The sequence below is a fragment of the Amphibalanus amphitrite genome, unplaced genomic scaffold, assembly GCF_019059575.1.
Source record: "Amphibalanus amphitrite isolate SeventyFive unplaced genomic scaffold, NRLGWU_Aamphi_draft 000091F_arrow, whole genome shotgun sequence".
Taxonomy (NCBI): domain Eukaryota; kingdom Metazoa; phylum Arthropoda; class Thecostraca; order Balanomorpha; family Balanidae; genus Amphibalanus; species Amphibalanus amphitrite.
The window spans coordinates 815,080-842,661 of record NW_024881587.1 but is presented as its reverse complement, the minus strand read 5'-3'; the positions used below and the strand labels follow the sequence as shown (position 1 = coordinate 842,661).

At 49.4% G+C, this 27,582-nt stretch overlaps 1 protein-coding gene and 1 long non-coding RNA gene across 4 annotated transcripts in view; one reads left to right on the top strand and one right to left on the bottom strand.

Moving 5' to 3' along the window:
• The first annotated feature begins 1,001 nt into the window (after positions 1-1,001).
• Positions 1,002-27,582, top strand: part of LOC122380107 (phospholipase DDHD2-like) — a 41,617-nt gene continuing 15,036 nt past the window's right edge. Inside the window, exons 1-3 of one of the 3 annotated variants that reach the window (XM_043362924.1) lie at positions 1,002-1,165; positions 3,496-4,068; positions 18,252-18,430. In XM_043362924.1, coding sequence (XP_043218859.1) covers positions 1,021-1,165; positions 3,496-4,068; positions 18,252-18,430 — 897 coding nt within the window. In that variant the 5' untranslated portion in view covers positions 1,002-1,020. Of the gene's footprint in view, positions 1,166-3,495; positions 4,069-18,251; positions 18,431-22,223; positions 22,307-22,749; positions 23,029-27,582 lie in introns of those variants that run through there. The other 2 variants (XM_043362927.1, XM_043362925.1) reach the window with 2 other exon arrangements.
• On the bottom strand, positions 13,933-15,978 carry LOC122380108. The gene is made up of 2 exons (XR_006256284.1): positions 15,790-15,978; positions 13,933-14,372 (listed from the first exon to the last, which is right to left on the bottom strand). It is a non-coding gene; the product is annotated as an uncharacterized LOC122380108 (long non-coding RNA).

The following is a 27,582-nucleotide window of genomic DNA, read 5'->3' as shown; positions in this document are numbered from 1 at the left end:
GCTGATTCTCGACAAAATGCGTTTTCCTCGGTGTTATAGCGCATTCCCTAGAAGACCCGTGAACGGTGAAGCATTTCATCTTTGACCTGACCTGTGACGTCATCGGTGACTCTGAGGTCAATGAAATTTGGTTTCCGTCAACAAATTTGACAGGCCTTTCGAACGCCGTTTGAATTTTGCGGATCCGTCCAGTAGTTTCGGAGATACGGGGGGGGGGGCAAAAAATAGCCCCCCCCCCACCAGGTCGCGTTATAAACAGACCCCACCAGGGCGCGGGTTAACGAAAATCAGGCATCTTTATGTCCTGCGAATAGATCGGAAAGATCTGAGGTTCAAAACCTTCCAAGACCTGTCACAAAACTGCAAATCCCAATAATACCAATTACCCAATGATGTAATCTCCCAAGGCCAAATCCTAAAGGCATCATTTTTAATGAAGAACAAAAATGTACAAAGAATTGCAATGACGTTGTTAGATAGGTATGTTTATGCGAAAATATTTAACGATTCCATTGTGTCCTTATTCAAATAGCTCAAGACCTAAGTGAGAGCAATCTTCACGCAATTCAAAATGTTAATGCAGTATCAATATTTTGTAGCAGCTTGTCTTTATATCAGAGGTGATTTTGTCTTAGATGCGCCATGTATGGAAATAATTTGACCTAACTTTCTAATCATGTGTCGTTAAGGGTGTGATTACCGTATGAGGGAAAAGGTAAAACGCCTTTACAAGAGCGATCTCTATATGTGACTTGATTGCAGGCATTGCAGGGCGGTGCTGGTGGTGTAGGTGATATGTGGGTGACATGATATATCAATTCCAATTACGTTGAAAACATTGGTTGATTGCGCGTAGGGGAATATTATTCTGATGGCAAGACTTTCTTCAGTTTTACTATTTCAAGTTGTGAGTGGTAGAATACAAGCTTGGTGCATTGATCGTTGAAGATTGGCTGCAAATTGAAATTTGGAACTTAATCTGTTTCAGTTAAATATCTTGCCTTGGTTCATACCCTTACGATGGCTAATCCAGCAAGAAGTGAATATGTTCCCCAGAAGATAAATCCACTCTTATTTTCTGCCAATACTGGATCTCCTTTTGATGGTGTCCAAATGCCAGCACTTTCCGTTCCAGCCCCTCAGCAAGCTGTTTCGCATCAACATTGTAAGTATCTGTCTTTTTGATCCACCACCAGTTAAGATTTTAGCCTTGACTGTGGTTGTGGTTGTGTGCTAACGTAAAAATCAGTTATTTAAATTGTCAATATTTTGTCACAACTTTATCTGTTAAATTCTCTAATGCTATCAGCCATTCATGTTTTCATATTGCTATTTTGGGTAGGTATCTGTTGAACATAAGTACTAAGTTCTGTTAGTCAATCATAAATTTCATTTTGCAAATATGTGGATTGTGGATGGTCATCATCATTTTACACCTTTTTGCGTTGTTCGATGGCCAATCAGCAAAACCCATTCGTCCGATCAGCACATAGGTGGCGCCAGTGAGAGGCATTCCGGCAAAACCTTCAGCATATGGGCAAAACGGAATGCTGATCCCACTCCACAGTTCGTCAGTTGGTATTACCTTCGCTATTCGCCATAACTGATTGAGTTCCGGCAAAACCTTTGACGATTTGGATAAATGCTTCGTCTTTCGTTAATATCCCTTCGTCGTTCACCAAAACATCCCCATGCTAATTTCGGCATTCCTCATAACATTTCGTCAAAACTAAAAACAGATCGCCCCTTTACAGAGAAGTATAAATATGACCGGGTTTATACAGTGCAGTGCGAGGCATAGGTGGCAAAACTCGTAGACCATTGATTTACATAAAAATCGGTAGCGTTCATGAGCGCCATAGGTACAATGTAGATGGACGTAGCTGACATGTTATCGGCTGATTGAAAAATGGACAGGCAACAGAGCAACAGGCTGGATAAGTTAATCCCGCCTCAAACACCAAGGAACAGGCAACAGGCTGGCTAAGTGAGCCACGCCCCAAAAACCAAGGTGTCCGGCCGGCAGGCTTGCTTGCCATCTGTCAGCCATTCCCTCGCGAGTCCGACCGGCGCGGCCGCCCGAGGCGTTGTCCCATGACATCGCACGGGCAGTGACGCGATAATGACGGCCGACTTCGTGGTTTGTATCGAAGCGTTTAGGAGTCCGACGCTCAAGAATCTACATGCCTACTCGGTATGGCGCCGGCAGTCTCCTCGTAGCTATGGTATAACTGCCTTTTTCGGAATTCAATGGTTAATTGGTTGCAAATTGCGCTGGAACTGTCATAAGCCTCATCCCTGAATGCGTGATTAACGTTAAACATTGAATATGGCTAGATAAGCACTACATCATTGACATTTTGATCATTGACGAAAGTTTTAAGTAAACAGTCATTGTTTACGCACAGTACCGATTAATTTTGCACATCGACTAACCATTTTGTGAAATGTCGAAGCATTATGACAATCTGACAAAGTGTTTTGCCTATGACGAACATTGTGCTCAATGACAAAGAGTTATGCAGAATGGTTAAATGGAGTCCAGCCTGTTTTGCCGACCGTCTAACAGTGATGCACATCGCCGATGGGTTATTCTGAATGACGCTTGTCCAAACTGATGCCGAAATGGTTATGACGATTGGCCATCGAACAACGCAAAAAGGTGTATTAGTTAAATTTCACAATGGTGCTGTCAAGTGTCAACATATTGGTTTTGCTTGTTTGTTCATTGGGGCTTTAAGGTGTTCCAACATAAATCCAACTTTTAAGCTCATTTTGTGCCCATATTGGTTTTGTTTAAAAATGTATATCTAAATGCCTAATTAGACGTTAATTTGGCATTGCAAAATCAAATGGTGAAACTGCCTGTGGCATGCAGAATATCAGGATTTCAGGATGGACTGGAGAATGGAGATCCCCAATGGAGAAATATCTAAGATTTACAAAGATAACATATGACTTGTCCTGTTTTCTGTTATTCATTTCAGTTATTTGTCCATTATTTACTCATTTATTATAAACATCTTATTTTTAATGGTCCTGAGCAATTTGTGTTCGCAGCAAACTGAAAGGCTACTTGCAGTTCTGTCATGGGCGATGCCATACCTCCCAGGACATGTTCATTGAAAGGGAATAGGAAAATTCGAAGTTAAAGAAACACATCAATGACAATTGTATGAAATTTTTGTTTTGTTATTGAAATTTATATGAATCTATCCTTGGTACATCTAACACATCTCTACTCCTATGGAATTTTCACTCCTGTATTATCTATATCATGCCTACATTCTATACATGATGCTGAATGAGTTTTTTTCAGCAATCGAGTTAAACTCTATAGCTAATTTTTAAAAAGTTTGTTTTGCTCCCCTTTCTGCTGTCATTTTTATAAATGCTCCATGAGCATTCTGCATTGCCCCTCTCAGGTATACACCACTCTCATGTGACGCTACATGGCTGTCCTTTCACCCATTTCCATTCTCTTTGCACCCACAGCGGCTGAAGCAGCTGCCAGTGAAGGACAGACGGCGGGACCGACTGCACCGCCCCCGCCGCTGTCTGCTGCCGCGGCGCCGCCCACCGGACCTCCGCCCCGCGGCGGCGGCGGGCTTCTGAACGCCTTCCGGGCGGTACCCCGGCCGGGGGGACGGTTCGGCACGGGAGCTAGTCTGCCAGCGTCCGGAGCCGCCCCGGCGCCAGTGTCTGTGTTTAGTCCGGCGGTGCCGCCGCAGCTGCCGGCCTCCGAGACGGACCCGCTGCAGCCGCACCTCAGAGGACCAACAACAACCCCGGCGGTGCTGGCGCCGCTGGTCGGCCCGCCGGCCCGGCCGGCCGTCCAGCCGCCGCCCTCCGTGCAGTCCGTGTTCGCACCGCTGGCTGCGGCTTCCACTGCGACAGTAACGACTCCAACCGCTCCAAGCAGCTCCGCGGCTCCGGCAACGGCCAGCATGCCGCCGCCAGCGACATCTATACCACTGAGTTCTGGTGCTCAGTTTGCCAGCCGGCCGCCGACGGCGCCACCGTCGCACCGGCCGCCGTCGGGCGCTGTTCCTCCACCTCCACCCAGAGGTGAGTCGCTATCGCAGTGCTTTCTGTCTGATGTCAAAGTTCGCTGTGTTTATAATAATTCTTCAGCTGTCGTTCTTGTGGAAGGGGGGGGGGGGTCTCAATGTATCTGGTGCGGGTTGACTACTGCCTGTGTCGCCATATCCACTGTGCCACTCACCCGGCGTGTTTACATCAGTCAGTGCGGAACGTATGGCCAGTTACCACACACTGTTTCGTGGAATTGCTGCCATTTCAAATGGAATGCGCAACGATACTGTAGGTTTTCCAATTTACATTAAACACATGGGCTATTGGAAAGCGTGGGTCAAATACTCCGTGAATGTCGGCGAAGGCTGGCATTACGGACCTCCAAGGCGGGCCGGATACCACCCAGACCCACCGGACCACGGCTCTGTGATTCAATTTTGTAAAAGTATCTCAGCAAATATGGAATCAAACACTAGGTAATTGTTGAATGAAATAACCTGCCTCACTGTAGCCAATTAGTTTGGGCACTGAAGTGCCTTTGCCTATTGTGTTTTTGTTTCCATTATATTACCCATGATTGTAATTATCGCTGATATCGGTGACCATTTCGGTCGTTTCAGGAACGAATCAAATGGTGATAGTCTTTAACATTCACGGCACTCGATTTTGCTTTTAGGATCTCGATTGGAAAGTCTGCGAAGAATAAACTTAACCCTCGCCCATGTAGGGGGGGGGGGGTGCAACCCCCCCTGAGGTTTTCTTAGCTACACGCCGAACCGTTTCAGATAGCCTGCTCAAATTTTCAGTACCCTATGGGGCATCCTTTGCGCAACTTTTGGTTTTTTTGTCAAGGTCATGTCAGGTCACGGAGTTATGACGTCATAAAGGGAACAACCTCCGGCCAGATTTACGCTAAATTGGAGATTGCTTCACATTGGTATAAATGCCGACTGATCTGACACACTGATGGATTGTTTTAGAATCATAACTGGCTGATTTGACATTGGCACAATGTCCGTTGACCTTTTCAAGGTTACTAAAGGTCAAGGTCAGGTCAGTGACCTCGGTTGACCTGTAATGACTTCTTGCACTTGTATGCCTTTTCGGGGTATTTTGATGCCCTGAATTCGAATTTGCTATCCATTTCAGGCATCGTCGGTTGTTTCTTGGAGTTCATTTTGGGCAATGGCGCAGCCAGGATTTCGTTTCGGGGGGGTCATCGCCTCCAAAGCGGGCCCCCCTGGTGTGCGGGCCCCCCACCCATTTTTCAAAATCTTTCCATATTTCATGCGCGTTCTGCTGAGCGGGCCCCCTTTACCTGCACGATAACCCTGAGCGAGTTTGAATCGGAAAATTTTGATAGAACAATAGCTCGGTAATCACCCAGTGTTCAATTTCTACGCGAATTGACCATGACAGAAATAGGTTACAATGACGTATGAATTCGTACCTATCTTTCGAGGCCGAAATGTGGTGTGGTACAGTGGTGATGTGGTGACGTAGATTCTGTCTGCTACCGAGGTCCCGGCATGGTGTTACTTAGCGCGGGGTATGGGTCAGACCGTTGCGCCCAGTGCGCTGAAATTTGCGCAACTTATAGATCAAGGATGGGCAACGTGCCTTTGAGAGTCTCAGCTCGATCGGATCGATAGCGAACACATGGTGCGTGCTCAAAAAGTGCAAATTCGCGTCATAGACTTTACATGTATAAATCGGCTTGCAAAATCGGGCGAAAATGGCTCAATTTGCCCGACACGGGTCCGCTCCCCGTGCAGTATCTCGGTAACCGTGGGCCCGACCGGCACAGGGAACAGAATCGAACGGGTTATCGAATGGTGTGCGGTGCAGGGATGGCACGCGCCACGTGCACCCGTGAGGGCACTTATGCTGGAAAATTGACGTTTCGGACAGATTTGGGACTTAATGCTATTTTCGGGTGACTGTTTGACGGAGTGGGTTCAAACAACGCCTGTGGGCAAAAGAAATGTAGCGCCTCTCATGGAAAAATTGTGAAGAGCTAATTGACCAAAAACAAGGTGGAACAAATCGCTGGAGAAAATGGTATTTATTAAGGACTTTTTACGGGTTTTTCTGCATAACCTGGTACGTTTGACAGTTGAAAATGGCATAGTTGGAAAGAGCATTAAATTTTGTTCAGAATCCAATCATCGCTTTTGCATGACGAGCAACAGTATTCTTAAAGATAAAAAATGTTTCAAACCTCTACATAGTAATTCATCGATGGCTTTCATTTAATAACCTGCGTCAACCTTTGTTATGAACTACACATGACATGTTCTATAGTAGAACGCATGCTTATCAGACACGAGCACCTCGATGCGATGGATATTTTTTCCCAAACCAAAATGCTTAGCCGTCAAAAAGCAATCGACCGAAATGGATGCATAACCCACGGACACAAGACCAACCAAACGCCCACCGATCGAAAATACCCTTATTCGCGTTGCGGAGCAAGCAGGTCACCCTAGCGAGCCCCATTCAACCGGGGGGCCCGGGCCCTATCCACACGGGGGGGGGGGGGCGGGCCCTATCCACACGGGGGGCGCGGGCCCTATCCACACGGGGACCCGGGCCCCGTCCACCAGGGGCCCGGGCCCCTTTCTCCCGGGGGCGCGAGCTCCATCCACCCGGGGGTCCGGGCCCCGTCCACCCGAGGCCCGGGGCCCGGACCCATCTACGGGGGTCCCGGGCCCCATCCACCCAGGGGGCCCGGGCCCGTTGTCCCGGGGGCCCGGGTCCGTTCCCCCAGGGGCCCGGGCCTGTTCTCCCGGGGGCCCGGATCCATCCACGGGGGGCCCGGGCCCCATCCACCCAGGGGGCCCGGGCCCGTTCTCCCGGGGGCCCGGGCCCCGTCCACCTGGGGCCCCAGGCCGGCCCCTCACCCGTGGTGTCCCAGTAGGCATTTCTCGAAGCGGGCTCGTCCGATTAGATTAGGACCTCTCTCCTCCCTCCCTCCCTCCCTCCCTCCCTCCCTCCCTCTCTCTCTCTCTCTCTCTCTCTCTCTCTCTCTCTCTCTCTCTCTCTCTCTCTCTCTCTCTCTCTCTCTCTCTCTCTCTCGAGCGGGCCCCTGACAGAAATTTCGGGGGGGTCAGCTGACCCTCTGACCCCCCCCTGGCTGCGCCACTGATTTTGGGTCAGGGTCAGGTCAGTGACGTCACACGCCTGACGTGACCCAATGCACAAATGACCTTGCAGACTTCCGATGCTCCCAACGCATCATTTTTAGAGTTATGACATCGAAATACACACCAAACGATAGAGAATTGATCAAGGATCACGATAGTGAAGGTTTCAAGTCGATATCTCTTACCGTTTTGCCGCAATCGGCGCGGAAATCTGAAAAAGTTAGATTTTTCCGAAAATTTGACCTTTGACCGGTCATAATTAGGTCAAATGTTGACCTAGGACCAAAAAATATACCACCAATCGCGAGATCTCGTTGAGAGCAATCCGTTGGTCTTTTCCGCTAAGCTCTACGACGCTTCGTTTTCAAACGCCAGGGGGGGGTCGCACCAACCCCCCCTGCATGGGCGGAGGTGGCAAAACACCGTTTACGGGCGAGGGTTAAAAGAAGCGTAAAACCCGAGCCGTGCAACTAACCCACCTGGTCGCATTCGCACAGATCGCACAGATCGCATTCTGTAAAAAGTTGTATTCATTGGAAATGTCCCTTCAAGGCAACTTGCATTTTACCGCGCGTCAGACAAGAGCGTCCGGTTGGCCATTCGTGCCCCCCCCCCTCCCCCATCAAGCTCCTGAGGACGTCCAGTGCGGTCCTATCCAGCTGAAGTGATGCATGGTCGGTCGACCGCCCCCTCCCCACAATCCTCTGGACCAGTCCCAGCTGGAGAAGCTGAGTGTGGGTCGCCGGACCGGTCTCTGAGGTCCGCTCGGCGGCCGGCCGCAGCCGTCACCGGGAGCATGAACCGTGACCTGCTGAGCCGGGGAGGTCTCCCTGTCGTCAGCTGAGCTGCTGAGCTGGGGATGCCGCCCTGTCGGCAGCTGAACCGGCGGGGAGCGGGGTCGGGGCACGGTGGGCCGACAGGGGCCGCCGACTGGCGCTGACACAGCCTGGCGACCGGCGCTGACACAGCCCGAGCTGACAGGGCTCGGCTGACGCAGCCCGAGCTGATAGGGCCCGGCTGCCGCAGCTCAGCCCTGTCAGCTCAGAAACACGTGTTCCCACGGGTAGAGCGCCGGCATACGAACTGGAGGGGATGGGCAGGGTCGTCCCGTCAGCACTGCAGCGGGGTAACACCCGTGTCCGGCCGTGGCAATAAACCATGACACCCACATTAGCTGCATCGTGCTCTGTTGCTGTTCTGTAAAGTACAAAAGACAACTTTGTAATAACACCGCAGTTGAATGAGTCACCGTTGTGATTTTGCAAGTAACGTTATAATTATTTTCCCACTTCTTTATTTCATTCATTCTTTTACAGACGTTTCGAAAATTACAACATAATCGAAAATTACAAGGGACTTTTCATTAAATACCTACATCAAATTCAAAGAATTCATTTATTCGACATTGAATTCGACATTTATTCAAAAGTCCACTTGTCTTGGCCAAGCACGCCCGGTCTGGTGGCCGTTTCCATCCCCAGTCTGGCTGCCCCCGGCCCGCCTCCGTCTGCCACTGGGCCCTGTTTACACCGCCCCAAGGCTATCACCGCCCCCGACCGGTCACGGGCGGCGGACGTGCACCGCGCCTGTGACGTCACCGGTCGGCGCGGTGCTGACCTTTGACACCGGCCGGCCGGGCCCGGCGGCGACGTATGGTTACGGGACTTTGTGAGGCTTCCGGTGCAGGCTGAAACTCGGCAGGCTTCTGCTTGTTTAGTTTTAACTCTATTCATTGTTGTAAATATCTGTTGTCATTGGTCGGATATAAGAATATCCGTTCCATGACAGTGATCCGAACAATGCCTACACATCCGGATGGCATGAACTTTGATGAAAAGTCAACTACAAATTTTGGCCTTAGGTCAAGGTCATGAACCGTCCACTGATAGGAAAAGTCATGTTGCATTTTTGCCGATCTGTATTGGTCAGGTGAACGTATTTTACGTGCTCCAATAGCTGCTGTACCATGCCTCTATCAAAGCTATTGCGGGCGGTCAGCTGGATAAAACGATGGTCCGTCGGTCCGTCGCAGGGAACCCGGCCGAGATTGTTCGGCTGGCGTGCTGAGATTGGCATCCTGAGCACGTTCACAGCGCAAATAGCGGTCGTGGTCCCACGAGACGACGCCAAACTGCGAGTCTGTGTGGTGCAACGCCAATGTTCGGGCGGTCAAAGTCCGACCCATTCCGATCGGCGGTGTGCGATGTTTGGGAAAATTCTCTCAGAATAGTTTCATCACCTGCAATATGTGATGTTATTCCGTGTTATTTCGTTCTCAGAGGCGAAATGGCAGGCATGCCATCAACTTACGGTAGACACACTGGAGTTCATTTTGCCTTTTGGCGTCCCCACGGATATGTGAACGATTTCGAACGGACGATCTTCTTGAGTAGGTAGCTGACGCTGGGACGATCCGAGTCTACGTTCTATCAGAATTGGTGGCTGACGCTGGGACACGTCCGCCCAGAACCACTCGCAGACCGTACAGGCTCGTCATCTTAGCGCACTCTCGAGCTCTCCGGAAGCGTCTCAAACGTACACGTCACCGCCGGTCATCTCCGTGTGTACGCGAGTCCTCGTGATGATGTGATGAGCCAGGTGACTCATATGCGCGGGGTCAGGGGTCAGGCTGGTGATACGACCGGGTCAGGGGTCGACGTGCGTGCTGCGGCACACGAGGGCACGCAGTTGACACTTGTTGGATGATGACCCGGATCGGATTACATTGAGGTAGCACTTGCTATGAGGGTGTGACGTAGGTAGTAGGTACGAAATCGAGAGATTCTGAAGGATGCGCACAACGGGAATCACGCGTATGGTTGCTTCAATGATCGCGGGGTTTTCGCAATCTGGCTACTATTGGAGGGTTTCCGAATTTACGTGAACCAGTTAATCCTTTTTGAGAACGTGCTAATTTGTGCCTTTATTCATCAATGGAGGTACACTCGGGGGCAGATTGATGTTCCACCACTCCCTACCCATCGGGCTCCCATGGCTCAGCACTGGCTGCTGCCAGTGTTGCCTGCCCTCAGCACTGCTCAGCACTGCCTGCCAGTGCCAGTGCTGCCACTGGCAGCCAGGGTTGTGCTTGACTCATGAGTCGAGTCAGCGATTTGACTCAACTCTGACTCAGATGAGTCAGGTTTGAGTCGAGTCGGATAAAATGTTGAGCTGTTGAGTTGAGTCAGAGTTGAGTCAGACAAAAATATTAAGGTGTTGAGTTGAGTCAGAGTTGAGTCAGTAAAATAACTTTTGACATTGAGTTGAGTCAAAAGCATTTAGGAACATGAGTCAGCTGACTCATCTTTCTAGAAACAATATATACCTCAGCTTTTCATTGTCCCCCCGCTCAACAACTTAGGCCTGGCCCTGCTGCCGGATTTTTTTCCACCCACGGCGAACAGTTACGACCGCTAGTTACAAAATAGATTAATTGCGCAAAACATATGCAAACTCAACACCCCGCTCAACAACTTTTTTATCTGAGTCAATTTTGAGTCAACACGCTTGACTCAACAAAAATTTTGAGTCAAGTTTGAGTCAACTCATATTTTCATTGAGCCGCTTGAGTCATGAGTCGAGTCAAGGGAAAAATTCAGATCCTTGTTTGAGTCAGAGTTGAGTCAAGGCTTTCTGAAGTTGAATGATGAGTCGAGTCGGCAAATTTTTTTGAGTCGAGCTCAACAACTTTTTTATCTGAGTCAATTTTGAGTCAACACGCTTGACTCAACAAAAATTTTGAGTCAAGTTTGAGTCAACTCATATTTTCATTGAGCCGCTTGAGTCATGAGTCGAGTCAAGGGAAAAATTCAGATCCTTGTTTGAGTCAGAGTTGAGTCAAGGCTTTCTGAAGTTGAATGATGAGTCGAGTCGGCAAATTTTTTTGAGTCGAGCACAACCCTGCTGGCAGCAGACGGTGATGAGCCATGGGAGCCCGATGGGTAGGGAGTGGTGGAACATCAATCTGCCCCCGAGTGTACCTGTGTGTTGAATCGAGCCTTTGCTGAATGCCTTTGCATGTGTCGTTAGATCTTGCCAAACTTGTCATTGTAATGGGAGCTTATGTAATAATGTTTTAAGTTTACTTCTGTTTATTCATGCCTTTTGCTGATGCTTAACTGACACAGCTGCTAGGCTCGCTAAATTATGCGTGACGCCCCAGTCCACTTGTCGTCTCCATTGACAGGCTTTGGCAGAGCTGTCAAACTGTCGCGAGCGCTTACGGGTCGGACCGGAATGACACGTGTCTCAGTTCGGGACACGTCTGCGTTCGTGATTCACCCTCGTTCTCGGTCGTCCCGTTATCTCCAGAACAGAACAGAACAGCGAGCGGCTCCTCGGCTGGGTGTGCGGACAGCGTTCAATATGTAAACAGTCAAATATGACTGAACTGGGTCGGAACAAAGGAATGGCGACAAAGGACGCTCGAAAGTTGTCCGGATGGGATCTCTCTCACGTTATGCCAAATGATATATCGCTGGATGTGTTGGAGGAACGATGCCATCTGCCGGTAACTACCGGAACGATGTTGACTGTTGAGCGATAACCGATCGCTGGGTCTTCACACTTCTCACCTACATAATCTCACCCGTTGTCTCGGGCCACGCTGGGCGCAAAGCACGCCGCTCTGGTCAAGGGCTCGGCTCGGCCTGTGATCCAGTGAGGACCCGAGCTCTGTTCGCCCGCTGCTGTCAAAACAGCTTCCCCAACAGCCCACTAGGTGGCTACTGTGTTGAAGAGATAGGACTGTGCTGTTGACCAATGAGAGGCCGAGAAACGCACGCAGGCTGCTGACGTAGGTCGCCGTGCGCTTACTATGGGCAACCACAAAAGTGAGATATTTCTTCTTTTAATGGGGCTACAAAGTGATCTAAAACGCAGACAAAAAAGTTACCGGCACTACAAAACCACTGCCACCATCCATACGCTGGCTGATGGACGAGATTGTTGCCTAGCAACGGAGACCACGTGAATTTGTCCAATAGGAGCTCGAGTCGCGCCAGCAGTGTGTGACGTAGGCTGCTGTTATAACCGCAGAGTTCGTGCGGTCGCTGTGGGCCAACCGCAGCGAAGGCGCGGCCGTTGGGCGCGCCCCGCGCCGCTGTCACACGTGCGCCAAACAAGCTGAGCAATGTCAAGGCCATCTATAGAAGGTACAGTCACTCCCCCGCCGACCAATCAGAGACAGATCCTGAGTGACGTCACCCCTGATGCTCGCAAGGGGTACTCCATTCCTTTGCAACGTAAAAAGTATCAACTTCATTTGAAGATTATTGATGGCACTCTGCACATACCGCTTAGCCGTTGATGTCAATGGAAAGCCCAACTAATTTTCTAGCGACAAAAAAGAGCAGCAATATGCTAAGAAATGGCCGGTTTTGAAGATATAGACGATTTAAAAACCATCTGCAGCAGCAGGAAAGCAACGTAAAAACGCATCGAGCTTATATTTTTACTATGGATAAATCATTTTTCGCTAAGTTTTTAGATATGGTATAGATTTAAGTTACAACTTTATTACAATATTTTCATTACTTGAAACTTTATTTCAAAATAATATTTTCAAAAATGGCCGCTGTTGGCAAGTAGCTTGGGAGCGATTGTGGCGCACCGCGCCATTAATTGTCTTGAGGCCCCCTTATGATGACATCAAAAGTGGAGTGACATGGGCCTGAGCAATGTCCCTTTTGATTGTCGCAGTGGAGACCACGGTCACGACGTACTTTTGGCGTACTTTTGTCTGCAGCCCCATCCGTTAGCTGCGTAGGTTTCATGAAAGTAATCTTGGGTTTCATGGCTCGACGCTAGTGACCTCTATATTGAACTTCATCAACGCGCTAGCGACATCTCGCAGGAGCCAAAAGGACTTGGCATTATGCAGTGAATCATTCAAACTTTGCAAATCATTGGCAACTTTGCCGAGAACATAGGCGGCGGAATGGGGAGGGCACCGGGGCACCGTGCCCCCTTTGATTTTGACATTTTTACATAAGCCCTATGGGCGTTGCATGGAAAGAATTTAGAATGGGACAAAAGGTCGGCAGTGCCCCCCCCCCCCTTCATTGAAGGTGTTCCGCCGCTACTGCCCGAGAACGCCGATGTTCCTTTCGCACCGGGCGTCGGTTCATCACAGGTGTTGGTAGGGCTCGAATGGCACAAATAGCACAGCCATTCTCCCTTAATAAGCACCACCCCCTAGCCCTCGCCACCGAGAAGAGGGGGTTCGGGTGTCGGCCTCGACGTTTCTTTTTAAGGTAATTGCTCGGAAGGCGCTGGTATAAAGATGAAAGCTGGCGCACTTGAACATTAAAGACGGATCTTCACACCGCCCACATTATTAGGTCAGGTCAGGTTACTGACTTGGGACGTCGTAAGTGGACTTCTGCACGGCCCTAAAATGTCGCAATTTAGTCCGAAATGGCGAGGGGCGGGGAGGGCAGAGTCCATCTACCCTCCCCTAAACGGCATCTGATGAAGAAAACAGATAGGTTCGGCGAGAATTAAAAATGCCCTAATTATTGCCGAGTCTAGGCAGTACCATGCCCACGATCACGACACCCATCTGTTCATATGCCCATCGGTGAATAGCGCGTGTCAGCCTGTGTCCGGCTGTTATTGCCTGCGGTTACAGGTGCGTCATCAACGTAACAAAGAGGTACGACGCTTGTGATATCTATTCTGAAGCACCATGAAAATGTGACATCCGTAAAATGTACAGTAGAATAGTTAGTCATTGCCCATGTAGAACACATTTATGGTGAGTGGTGACATTTATTTCCAGATAACAAATTTAACGAGAAGGATAAGGCTATGGCCACTGGCCAGTAGCCTTATCCACATGGCCACATGCGAACAAAACAACGTCACACAACGAATCAATGCCAAAAAATTAAAGGCATTTGGCCACACTGCAGCGCTCGTCTGCGACGAGCGCCAGGCCTCCTGCTGGCAGGCCAGCGAGACGGGTTCCGAAACTCAGGGACCACAGCCCGGGTCGTCGAAACCATCAGGCAGGGCGAGGGAGGATGGAAGATGAGCGAGCATATCGGCGCGATAGGCTTCAGTCAATTGCTGAGTGGGACCGAGGGCGTCCGTCCGTTGAAGACAGGTGGTCGACGGACTGCAAACAGCGTGCGGCGGTCTTCTCAAGGCTGTCCGATGGGCCGCTGGCCCTAAGCAGCGATAAATCACCTGCCAAGAAAACAAGGGATCAGAAAATTGACTCCCCTAACGAGGCTTGAAATGATCTCACGCATGTCAAAGTGTTTTTATCTTATATCGTTGAGAGCTGTTGCGAGGAGCATGATAAATGTAGGAAGTATCATTAGAATATATGACCTTCTCCTCGGAAAATGACCAAATGAATGAAAATGATTATTTATTGATGAATTGATGATATTTCGCTACTTTTGCCTTGTACGATTTCACGAATTCGATTTAGACGAAGGTCTGTGACCGAAATATCATCAATTCATCAATAAATAATCATTTTCATTCATTTGGTCATTTTCCGAGGAGAAGGTCATATATTCTAATGATACTTCCTATATGTTTTTATTTTAGGCAAAATAAATATCTAAAACAGTAAAACTGTTTTAGATTGTTTTACTGTTTTAGATATTTATTTTGCCTAAAATAAAAACACTTTGACATGCGTGAGATCATTTCAAGCCTCGTTATATTAATAATAATCATGTCATCCATCCTCGCCCACATAAAAAATCCCTCCTTTAAAGTCCAAAATGCTTTTTGCTCAAGCACCTCAGGGTCAGAGCCTCAGAGGAAGCAGTAATAGAGGCCTTCAGCAACCTCACCAAGCTATTCAGAGTGATAACAGGATGATGCCTCAGGTCTGAAGACTTTACCGGACAGCTGGCGGAAGGCATTTTCCAGCAAATGGACAAAGACCTGCAGTAAATGTTCTCATGAGCATGTGCCATATTTTTGTTTGGATTGATGAGAACTGATCATTCCATATGCAAACCAGTCCGTGCAAGGTTCTGAACAACTTTTTTATAATTTAATCATTAAAAATCAACTTGAATATTTAAAATTGTGGCACATAAGTAGGCTTTCAAGCTTCACGGTCCGGGATACACATCACCAACAATCACCACATGTACGAGTGCTATGAATTCAGTGCCTTCTTGGGAATATTTTCCTATATTTAAGATAAAAAATTACATGGATAGGCATGCCAAGATAAAACACAAGGCAATAACAATAATTTGAAGGAAGAAACAGCAAAAGTATCACCACACAGTACCTACTTATAATAAATAACTGTGAACATAAATTGGGAAATAAAATGACAATATTGAGTGGCCAAGTATTTTAATCCTTGCAAACTTCAGGGAACAGCAAATCTAATGAAGCAAAATATTGCATTTTAGCACACATATTCTGACACAATCAAACACTAAATTGAAATACTCTTCTATGAAGTAGGTACTCCAAAACAAAAACAAAAACGCAGGTAAAATCGTTTACAAATAGAAAATGAACGTTCTATGCCTGCCACCTATGGCTGAACAAATAAACAGCATATAAAATTAAATACCTAACACAAAAAAATAAATTTTCAAAACCGAATATAATCACAACATACCTATGTGAAACAATAAACACACAAAACAGTGCGGAGAGCATTTGTTTATGTGCGCCACCAATGTCAGTACAGCATCATATATGTCTCTTTCACGTAGCACGTAGCTTGCAGTGATGACGTCATGTCCCGTGACGTAAATCGACCGCCGACGTCATAAGTCTGCTGATAAATAAACGGGGTGCGAACAGAGCTCCGGTTATCCAGGGGGGGGGGGATTCCAGGAGCCTGCGATCCACTGCCAAATGCTCCCCGTAATCTGGTCTACTTTAGGCGTGGCGTGCTCCTAGCTGTCAGTCATCAGCTGTCCTGGATAGTGGATAACCCGCAGCGGGGTGTGTGTCTTCCTAGCGAGTCTGTCGATCCACGGTTGTTTTGGAATATCAGTCGCTGATGTCCCTCTTCCCTTTCCTACCAATTGCTGATGCCTGACTGGGTGGTGCCATAGGCGGCGGAACGGGGGTGGGGCACCGTGCCCCCGCCTTTGATTTTGGCATTTTAACATTAGCCCTATGGGCGTTGCATGGAAAGAATGGGACCAAAACTCGGCAGTTCCTCCCTTAAAGGTAGTGTGCCACCTTTGAAAGATTTCCCATTTTATTTTTCCTAGGATAAGAAGTTTCTGTTTTTACCTAATATCGCAAAAAAAAATCAAAAATGGGCCTGGAATAGTGCCTTTTTCGCCTAAAAGTTTATCGGTTTTTAGATATGTATAACAACTGTAGTGGGCTCACCTGCAAACAGGCGTCGGGCAACAATCGCGAATGCGGCGCACTTGTGACAATAAGCAAAGGTCATTATAGTGTTACGACCATACGACGTACGGGAATGAGTTATCAGCTGTCTAATCGTAGACAACACAATGTCGAGCCTTAAACTGTAAGCCCGTATTGGTATGGTTTCTTTTATTTGGCTGTCGAACATTATTTATGGTTTGAAATATGATTTTATGTAAAATAATTGATATGAAAAAGCCGTCTTATAAGTTATGACCCCATTTCACCACACGCAAGTGGCAGAAATGACAATGATCAGCTGACGCATTTTTCTTGGCCGAAGTCAGAGCGCGCAGCCCGACGCACCACCACCGCACCACAAAGTATGAGCAGAAGCCGCGCCCAAAGCCAGGGCCCCGGTAACGTGAGGTAGCCGAGTCGGGGCATCGTGCGCTGACCCAAGCCGGGGCCGCAGCTTTGGGCGCGGTCTACCGCATCCCCGCGGGCAGCCCCGGGCTATCACATGACACCGGGAGGACGCGCGGCTCCGGCTTGGGTCAGCGCACGCTGCCCTGACTCGGCTACCTCACGATACCGGGGCCCTGGCTTTGGGCGTGGTCTACCGCACCACCTAACAGGCGTGTTCGAAACCGCAGGAGCTGATGATGAACGGGTTTATCGAAACTTGATTGGATGAGCATATCGGTAATAGCGATTTCAGTGTGTGCATTTATTGTTCATAGTGGTGTGAAATGTGGTTGGGGTACGACCGACAACCCGTCGGGGCGAATTTCGCACTGGGGTACTCAAAATTTGAAGAATTTAAGACGTTTCCATGAGTTTTGAAGGTATGGATAAGTTTTAAAAATCCGGTTCTCCTTATCTGGGCCATTAACTCCATACGGTCCAAGAAAGCTGGCACACTACCTTTAATTGAAGGTGTTCCGCCGCCGCTGGGTGGTGCCCATCCTTTGAGGTGATCCCTGAGTGATTCATGGGTCACTCGCCAGACCGGTCCAGACCTCGCACTAGTAGCTGTCGCTGTTGATGCAGCCGCGGGGCGGGGTGGGGCCGGGCTGCGCGGGGGCGGGGAGGGGGCGGTGACGTCCCGCCGGCGGCCCGGCGCCAGACTATACCAGCCCGCCGCGGCCGACCCCACGTCAGTCCGTCGTCAGCCGCGGTCCGGTCCCGTGTCGGAGGTCCCGTCCGTGCCAGTCCCGCCCCGTGCTCTGGACTGTCCCGGTGCGCCAGTTTCTGCGCAGTTGGACGGTCTCGGTGCGCCACTTTCTGCACAGTTGGACGGTCTCGGTGCGCCATTTGCTGAACAGTGGTTCTCGATCTTCGTGCCAAGTGTTAATTGGGGCTGTTTTTGTGGGATCGAGAGAGAGCCCCGGTAGGGCTTTGTTGCAATCTGTCCAATGCCAGGCAAGTTTTAGAATAAAACATTTCGCTTTCAGTTGAGCTTCATCGACGGTGGCTGTCATGGCGAACCATTCCTGTGTGTGGCTGCCTTCGGATTTTCTCTCTGTTCTTTTGTAGGTGGTAATATTGCGTTCGAGATGTCTCATCCATCCGTCGACGATGAAGTCTCAGCCCTACTGCAGTGTCATGGCCACCTGACTTTCCTTCGACCGTCTCCATGTCTCCCACTGACCGTCTCTGCGTCTCCCACTGACCGTCTCTGCCTCTCCCACTGACCGTCTCTCCGTCTCCCACTGACCGTCTCTCGTCTGTCCGTGTCCTTTGCAGGCAGCTCGGCGCCGGTCACCATGCGTCGCGCCACGGCTCGCTGCCAGTACGCGGCGCCTCCTGGTCTGACGGTGGCCACCCCAGAGATGACGCCGTTCGCCACGCCGCGCGGCTCCATCGCTGAGCCCGGGCCCGTGATGCTGCCGCTGATGGCCTCCCTGGCCGAGCCAGACACCAAGGTGGGTCGCCGGCGGGCAGTGCCGCACTGAGGTGGCGAGTGTCTCACTCAGATGGGTCAGTGGAAAGTGTTTCGGTGGGTGTCACTCAATGGATCAGTGGGGAGTGCCACTCAGCTTATGTCAGTGCGGAGGGTCTTATTCATGTTAGACAATTCAAGAGCACCCGAAAGTAATGCCAGTGGCTCGGAATCGCTTTCAAGCCGTTCTTTACCCCACACATTCGTTGAAAGTAATTTTGGGAACAAATTCAGCTGAGGTCCAAAGGCCATGCTGTCTGCAGGAATGAGTGTGTAGCGCCGACTGATTCCATTGGACGACCTACCTCACGAGGGACAGAAAAAGGTTACCACCACTGTCTCTGCTAGCGCCCAATAGAGCCGGTATTGTGCAGATGTGCATACAGCCACGATGGATGCATGGGGTGCCTACCTTACGACAATACGGCTGTAGCAATGGGAACCCTCCGACGCCGAACTCGATCGATGCCGCTCCATATAGTCTGAGGCGACGATATTGGTGGTCGTCTGTTTGTGCCAAACGGACGCCGCGCGACTCGGGAACGAGTCGACTGAATGGCTGGCTGACGCTCTCAGGACCGCTGAATGGGTATACCTACTGGTCTCGTCTGGGGCTGCCGTTCAGAGACGGCCACTGTTTGATTTCCGGCCGGGTCGCAGACGGCTGAGCTGCCCCGGGAGACCATCACTATTTGTATTGGGTGGGTGTCACCCGGATCCTGAGCCCCCCCCCCCCTCCAGCGTGACCCTGGCAGGGGGGGGGGAGCTAGCCAGGCACCTGTTGGGTCTGTCTCGGCTGTCGGCCGGTCTAAACACCTGGCGGTCCCGTGACGGTGGGACCTGTCTGTTCGAGCGTCTGAGATCGTGGAATCCTGTCTATTTACGTGCCACTAAGAGTCGCATTTTAACGGGATTTGGTGTCACCACTTAAAGGGACTATCCCACCTTTAACATGGGGTTTGAGTTGAGATAGCCAAGTTTGCGGCAAGGTTCAGAAACCACTATCTATCTAGGTTGCAACCCCCGCGGCCTCTTGGTGTTGAAGAAATTCGTTCCCTTCATTTGAGAATGGGCCTTGCGCAAGGCCCTATCTTCAACATGGAGCGACCGTTAGTGTGACGTCACCTCGTTTAGTCATTCTGATTTAAATGGGTTTGTTCGTTGAAAAAATCGTTTAAAACTTGGTCTGAAGTTTGTTGTGGTGCCTACAGAGTAAAAAGAATCAGCTTTATGACAGTAATGTGACCTGGGGAAGGAGGTAATTTTGGGCTGTGTCGTCACATATTTGAAAGTTTGTGTTTGGAATATGGGAAGCCTAAGATGTTTAATAAAAAATAAATGCCAGAACCGTGTTCCTGGTCATCCAATCTATAAGGTCGGGCACAATTTAACTGGTTTTAACAACATTTTAGAAGGTGGGATAGTCCCTTTAATTTGGTGAATCTGATCCACATTAATATCGACACTTTTCATTTGATTCACAAGAAGTTGGCAGGTCGGCTGCCAGTAGCGATGACGGGGATGTGCGTCACCTTTTTTGTGATCAAGTTGTGAATGAACTCGTAGCATCGTCTTAAGTTGCAGATGTCATGTTGCTATCTTTATGTCTTGGGATCGCATTCCCTTCCAGTCCAGGATGTTGATTAGTTTGTAATTTGTATCGTCCTCATCGTTAAGCCTATCTCTCCACCGTCAAGAAGGGCTATCAGCAGATATCAAACCCGGGCCCCGGCTAATGTGACGATGCAGCTGCACGAAAGATGACAAATGCATCTTTCAGTACAGTTCTTGCACGTTTTTTTTTTTATTAAATATGCGGTGCTGACATCTCACCAAACAAACGTTCTATCATTCTCCTACCGTCAGGCTGCGGGGCCAATCTTGCGAGCTGGCGGTTAGCCGTTAGGCAAAGGTTCCTGTAAACTGTAACTCACTGATGTGACAGGGAATGAAGAACTGCTGTGAATCCACAGCTGTGCGGTGTAGCATTGTGCCAACTCAGACCAACTCAGACATTGATTTCTAAACAGCTAGTAGCAGACTTCTTATTCGCCTGGGCGACGGGATGGCACACATGTTGTTAAATTAGTAAAGCGCGCAATGTAACAGGCGACAATAGGAATGTCACTGGCATATCTCACTCCGACCTAGAGCGGCGAGACATTTGACTATAGTGCTAAGAACCCCTTCATTCAACCAAGCTCGGTTTCCAAACATCGCTAGCCTGCTCACAGAATCTATTTTATCCACCGTTCGCGAATGACACATCTGCGGCTGTGTATCCCCCCTGATTGCCGTTATCCAGTGACGTCTGTTACCCGCCTCTCCTCCCCTGCCTCCCTCCCACGCCTCGGGTGACCCCGACTAACACCTGTGGGCGGCGCTGGTGCCGCGGGCCGGCACAGCGCAGCCGCCGGCCGGCCGACCTGCCGTCTGTCTGTGGCCTGTGACTGTGTCGGTGAGAGGTGTCGGTGCAGCCGCCGACCCGCCGACCTACTGTCTGTGGCTCTGTATCGGTGAGAGGTGTCGGTGCAGCCGCCGACCGGCCGTCTGTGACCTGTGACTGTCGGTGAGTGGTGTCAGCCGCGGACGGCCGGCCGACCTGCCGAGCTGTCGTGTCGGTGAAGGTTGTCAGTGGACGCACCGTGCCGCCGCCGCAGGCCGGCCGACCTGCCGTCTGTGGTCTGTGTGGGTGATGGGTGTCACTGCTGCCGACCTGCTGCTGTCTGTGGCTCTGTGTCGGCGAGGAGTATTAGTGCCGCTGTCCTGCCGTCTGTGTGCTGTGTGGTCTGTGTCGGTGAGGGTTGTCAGTGGACGCGCCGTGCCGCCGCTGCAGGTACGGCCGTGAAGTGGACGGCACGGGGTATTGTGCTGGATAGACGGCGGTGCCACACTGACCCTCAGTTCCCGGAAAAAGGCTCTGTGGACTATCGAACGGTCCAGTTCTCCGAAAACCGGACGGACGTCGCCTGCTACTAGGTATTGTGGACACATAGGGCTTATTGAGGAGTAGCGAGTTCAGCAATGTTCGGGGGCGGGATGCCTAGGGATACTTTGCTAATTATCGTGTCCCTGTAGCCTTCTGCAGTCAGATGAAGTTTGGAGTGGCAGTATCTATGCTCTAACTACATCTCTTCCACTGTGCAGTTAGCCGGCTAATCTGCATCTGATCATGTACTGCTCCGCTGCCGTGTTCGGGTAGAACCCATCCTTCTTCGTTGGTGATGCTAGTTTCTCTATGAAATGGCTTTGCTTCTCCATTACACAAATTTTGCCCATAGTTTTCCCGCGCTTTAGCTTTTGCGGATTTTTCCTCTCTGCTTTGGGGTTCTCTTCTCAGCTGGTGACTGTATTTCGACTGCTCACAACGGTACCGATGATTTCTTCACATTTTGTGTTTGTGCTACTCTTCACTGCATTCTCTTACACACTATCACATTGGGAACGGTCAATGGTCATATGTGAGCTCGTTAGTATTGCCTACTATGACGTGCGTGGGTGGTTTCTCCACTGGGGAGCGCGCGCTGGCAGCAGTCGCTGACCCCGGTGAAGTGGCGGCGCCGGGGCCCCGTATTGATCTGGCAGGGCGGCCGGCCCATCTGGACTCCACGGCCGCTCCAGTTGAATCAGCCCGCTGGAGTCGGCTGGAGTCGGCGGCGCTGCTGAGGCGGCTGGTGTGTGGCCGCTGCTCCGGCTGAGCCCGGAGCCGTTTCCTCCGTCTGAGCCCGGAGCCGTTTCCTCCGTCTGAGTCCGGAGCCGTTTCCGCGTCTCCGGGAGTGGTGTCGTGCAGTGCTCGGTCTGGTTTGGCGCCAGGCTGGGCCCTCCTGGCGCTGCTGAAATGGGCCGCGGTGCTACCAAGGTGTGTAAATTTAGGTGTGTGTCTGGAGAGTCGAACTACATATACGCACCCGCTGGCGCATAGCGGTGACGGTGAGGGGCCGGCGGCATTTTACTGTATGTCCTTTCACATCATTTTTGCCCTGTGCTGTGCTGGATATGAATTTTTAAGAAGATGGGTTAGGTTTTCACAACTATATCAGCAATTGACTGAAGAGACTGTATTCGACATTTGATCTACGCATGCTCTTTTTCTTTTGCTGTTCCATATAGATACCAAGATAGCATAGGTATGGGCGCACTGGCATTGCAACATTTCATAGTCTTCATCAAATGGCGTGAGCATTATATATAATGAATGACCTTACAATAGGACAATGGCCTACATATATGGAGGATATCAACCCCCTTTCAGGCGTGCCAGGCTTTTATTCACAGTAATTAATCGACAGTGCCACTCAAGTCTTGGCCAGTCTTGGCTTTATTTTATTTGTGGTTGGTGCTGCGTAGGTAAATATTCACACATTCTTGTTTCTTCTTCTGGCTACCATTCAATAAAATTAATTGGTAATCATAGTAGCAGTACTGAGTTCTTTATTTCCTACATATTGTTGCTAGCCTATTGTTAGCGTTTATATTTTCGCGTCTTGAATGATCGATTCCCCGATTCATGAAGCGAATGAAGACATTCGGAGTTGGAGCTACAATCCTTTGCGAATGAAGTTACCTTTAATAGTATTACCGGTAAGCTCACTAACACCAAGCTAGCTTTCTATTTCCGGGGCTGATATCTGGCTTTGACCAGATATCGTGTTTTGGCTGTATCACGATATCTTCACTTACTTCCGTGGGTCTTCTCTCTTTAGCAATGATTGCGCGAGTAGTTACGTGGCTGGGGAGGCCGTCGCAATAACAGATACCAGCCTGTGAGATAACGAGACCCCCCTACAGGCCGTTATCACTTATCACGTAACCCCAGCTGGGGAGCCGATCCCTTAGTTTCGCCTGCCGCAGTTGCTCGTGTGCCGCCGGATCTCTCGCTCGTGCCGCCGGATCTCTCGCTCGTGCCGCCGGATCTCTCGCTCGTGCCGCTGGACCACTCGCTCGTGCCGCCGGACCGCTCGCTCGTGACAATCTCCCGGACCGGTCTCCCGCTCGCTGGCCTGACGCTCGCTCGTCAGCCGTTCTCGCGCTCCTTTTCTTGTCGCCCTCTCTGCCTCGCTTGCTGTCTCTCCTGCTGTCCCGCTCGCCATCTCGCTCGCCGTCTCTGGCTCGCTTGCTGTCTCCCCCGCTGTGCCGCTCGCTCGCTGTCTCCCCGCTCGCTCTCTCCGGCCCGCTCGCTGGCTCGCTGTCTCGCTGTCTCGCTCGCTCGCTGTCTCTCTCGCTGTGCTGCTGTTGTCTGGCTCGCTCGCCTCTCGCGCTCGCTCGCTGTCTCGCTCGCTCGCTCGCTGTCTCCCCCGCTGTGCCGCTCGCTGTCTCGCTCGCTGGCTCGCTGTCTTTCTCGCTGTGCTGCTGTCGTCTGGCTCCCGTGATCGCCGCCATGTTCAGCCAGGTAAGTGACGTGTCAGATAAGTTTTATTAACAAGTTAGCTTTCAAACGTTTCTATCTCAAGTTTTCCCTAACTCGTTAGCTGTTTTTGTCTAAAGCCTGAAGGCCCTTTTGGCGATAGGTGACACATATGATCTTCCGCGACATTTCTCTTGAAATTTGTGCTTATGATGTAGTTACCTAATCGTCCTTCAAACATCATATTTCCCTACTTTAATATGAGAAAGCGCTTGTTTGAGGCTCATGATGATAAGTATAATGATGAAAGAAAACCGAAGCCTCATAATAATGAATGTATTCTAAATTATGACCGAGAAGAAAGAGATAACAGTTTCAGGCATAGCCCATCATCAGATCTCCTAAAAGATACATTTTGAAAATTGTGATCTCGCCTTTTAACACATCCTGACACATTTAGCGACCATCCTCTTCTTTGAGAGTGTGATACAAAGTTAGATGACTGCGAATGTATGCAAGTAGCTTGTACCAATATTAACGATGCAAAAGAATAGAAATTATTAATAAGCATATTTGTGAGAGGAGTATGTGTGTGAGCTTGTAAAGAACGTTCTTAATGTTGTGTGTGTGTGTGTGTGTGGGTGTGTGTGTGTGGGGGGGTTGTGTTTGTGTGACTGACTATCGTGTGTATGATTGAGAAGTCGTGTGATTTAAGTGGAATTGAGTTATTAAATTTGAAGCATGAGCATATATATTACACATGGTACCTATTGCTTTGGACCTGAGTAGTAAGTAACTTAATGAATGAATGAATGAATGAATGAATGAATGAATGAATGAATGTACAGCTAAAGGAATGAGACAATGAATGGTGAGAATGTGTGTGAATGAATAAAGATGCATATTGAATACTTACAAGCGTGAACAGGCGGAGTGGGACGTCTTTGTACTCGTCTTTGGACGTCTTTGTACTTCGTGCTCGTATACTTATACCTCTGCTACTATCATGGTCCGTAGGGTGGTGGAGCTATCAGCTTCCAAGATGCTGTTTGAGTGTTGAGTGTTGGGCGTAGGTCACGGATGTACTTTGATTCAGCGATCTTAAGTTCTGCTACATCTTTGCATCTACGCATGATCTGTAGCTGCATAGATGACGCTGATATGATGACGTCTGGATGTTGGGTACGTACGTGGTCACCGAAAGGAGTGTCTGCTGTCTTGTTTTTCGCATCCCGTAAGTGCTCATTGAATCTAAGTCGGATGGGTCTCTTTGTTTCTCCTATATAAGTAGCGTTTTGACATGTGGCACAGGTAATTTTGTATACGACGTTTTTGGATGTGCATTTTCCTCGAATGCCTGCTTCACAGGCATTACACGTTTTGTTTCCTGACGGGCATTGAGGGGGATGAAGTGCCGATCGCGTAAGAATACTGGAGATCGTTTGTCCTTTTTGCCATGCAATTTTGATAGGGAGTCCGGAAGATTTCACCTTTGCGTTGATCTTACGTGAGAGGTCATCGTCTATGAAAGGAAGTGAGATGAAGGTAGTGTTTTGGTTTCTGTCTTTCCGAGTTCTCCTCTCCTGATCTGATGTGTGGCTGACTTTGAAAATGGCGCGCTTGATGACGCGTTTCGGATAGCCGTTGATTAGAAAGATGTTCTCCACTTTTTTGGTTCCCCTCTCTATCGCTTTTTGGTTCGAGCCATTTTTTCTAGCCCGCGTTAGTTCCGAGTTAAGGACAGCTAACTTGACTTGCATTGGTTGAGCTGATGTGAAATGGATGATGACTGGTGACGCCATTGGCTTAAAGTAGAGTTCCGTTTCATACTGTCCTGTCGGATGGACTGTGATCAGGGTATCGAGGAATGGGACACTTGAGATTTGGGTTGGGTCGGTTCTTTCTAGAGTGAACTTGAGTGAGGGGTGGAATGAGTTGACAAATTTGTGATACCTTTCTAGAGCCTCTACGACGTGGGTCCATACGTTTAATGTGAGCGATGTAGATGTGCCTAACTGCGGTGTAACCAAGCACACACACGCCCACACTTCACCCATGCACCGAAAGACGCCCGACGGTCAACCAAAGACAGACACTAAACCATCTCTGCCACAGAAACCAGGCAAGAATGCAAGCATGACGAACACAACCCACCTGCTTACTGACCAGCAAAAACAGACACATGCCAAAACTACGACACAGAGAACCACTAAAGACAATAGCACGGTGCACAACCTCCTTAACACAGATCTTCCACCTGACCTTACCCGTATGCTGAATATGGGGCCAAAGTTTGCATTATCTAGGGCCGTCAACAAGAAAGTGATAGAGGACGCAGAGATCGGGTTTGAAAGGGGGGCATTCGCATTTCGCTGGCGCCACTTTATTGAATCCAGACAAGGAGGGACAAACAAGGACACAGAGCAAAACACCAAAGACAGTGGCAACACAAACACAGGCTCACAGGAGGTAAGTCCGGTGCAACCCTCTTCATTCATACCGCGCTTTTCAGACACTGCTGCTAAAATGGCTCCATCTGCTCCTCCAGCAATGGAGAAGACTATGACCAAACTCAAGAAAAACATTATTTCTGCTTATAAAATTCATAAAACAGGTGAATCAAACCATTCAAAAGCAGACAAAGATGCGCTGGAAGAAGCACGTAAGGACGACAACGTAATTTTTAAACGTTCAGACAAATGTAAAGGCATGGTGGCGATGTCCAAAGACTCATACATAGAGAAAGCTAAGGCTATAATAACAGAGTACGAGCACATCCCAAAAAATCCAACTCCAAAACTAGAAGCACAAACCAAACGAGTCAACTCATACATCAGGAAATGGACAGCAGCGTCTCAGAAAAACTCATCAAAACTATTATCCCAAACGGTTCACGAACGGCAGAATTTTACGGATTACCTAAAACACACAAGAAAAACACTCCGCTCCGACCCATAGTTTCTGCATGTGGCGACCCATTAGACAAACTGACTTGGCTTTTGGAAAGAATTGTGACGCAACTTCTCCCATTCATACCCGCGCATCTAAAAAACACAGAACAATATCTCTCGGCTTTTAAAGAAAACTTCCCCAACTCTCTTCCACCGGGTTCCATTGTTTTCACGATGGACGTACAGAACCTCTATGGAAATATACCCACCGATGAAGCTGTAGATGCTGTCTATCAACTGATTAAGACTCACGAAAAGAAACTAGACCTATTTGGACTCACACCCGACAACTTCAAAGCCCTTCTTAGTCACTGCCTTCATCACAACTATGTCAGATTTGGCGATGACTTTTACAAACAGACTAAAGGGATAGCCATGGGAAGCAGAGTAGCACCCCCCTTGGCTATCACCTTCATGCACACGGTGGAATCCCTCCTACTAGCGTCACCAATGGAACAGCCATCTATCTACCTTCGCTACATCGATGACATCTTTTGCGTATGGACCCACGTCGTAGAGGCTCTAGAAAGGTATCACAAATTTGTCAACTCATTCCACCCCTCACTCAAGTTCACTCTAGAAAGAACCGACCCAACCCAAATCTCAAGTGTCCCATTCCTCGATACCCTGATCACAGTCCATCCGACAGGACAGTATGAAACGGAACTCTACTTTAAGCCAATGGCGTCACCAGTCATCATCCATTTCACATCAGCTCAACCAATGCAAGTCAAGTTAGCTGTCCTTAACTCGGAACTAACGCGGGCTAGAAAAAATGGCTCGAACCAAAAAGCGATAGAGAGGGGAACCAAAAAAGTGGAGAACATCTTTCTAATCAAC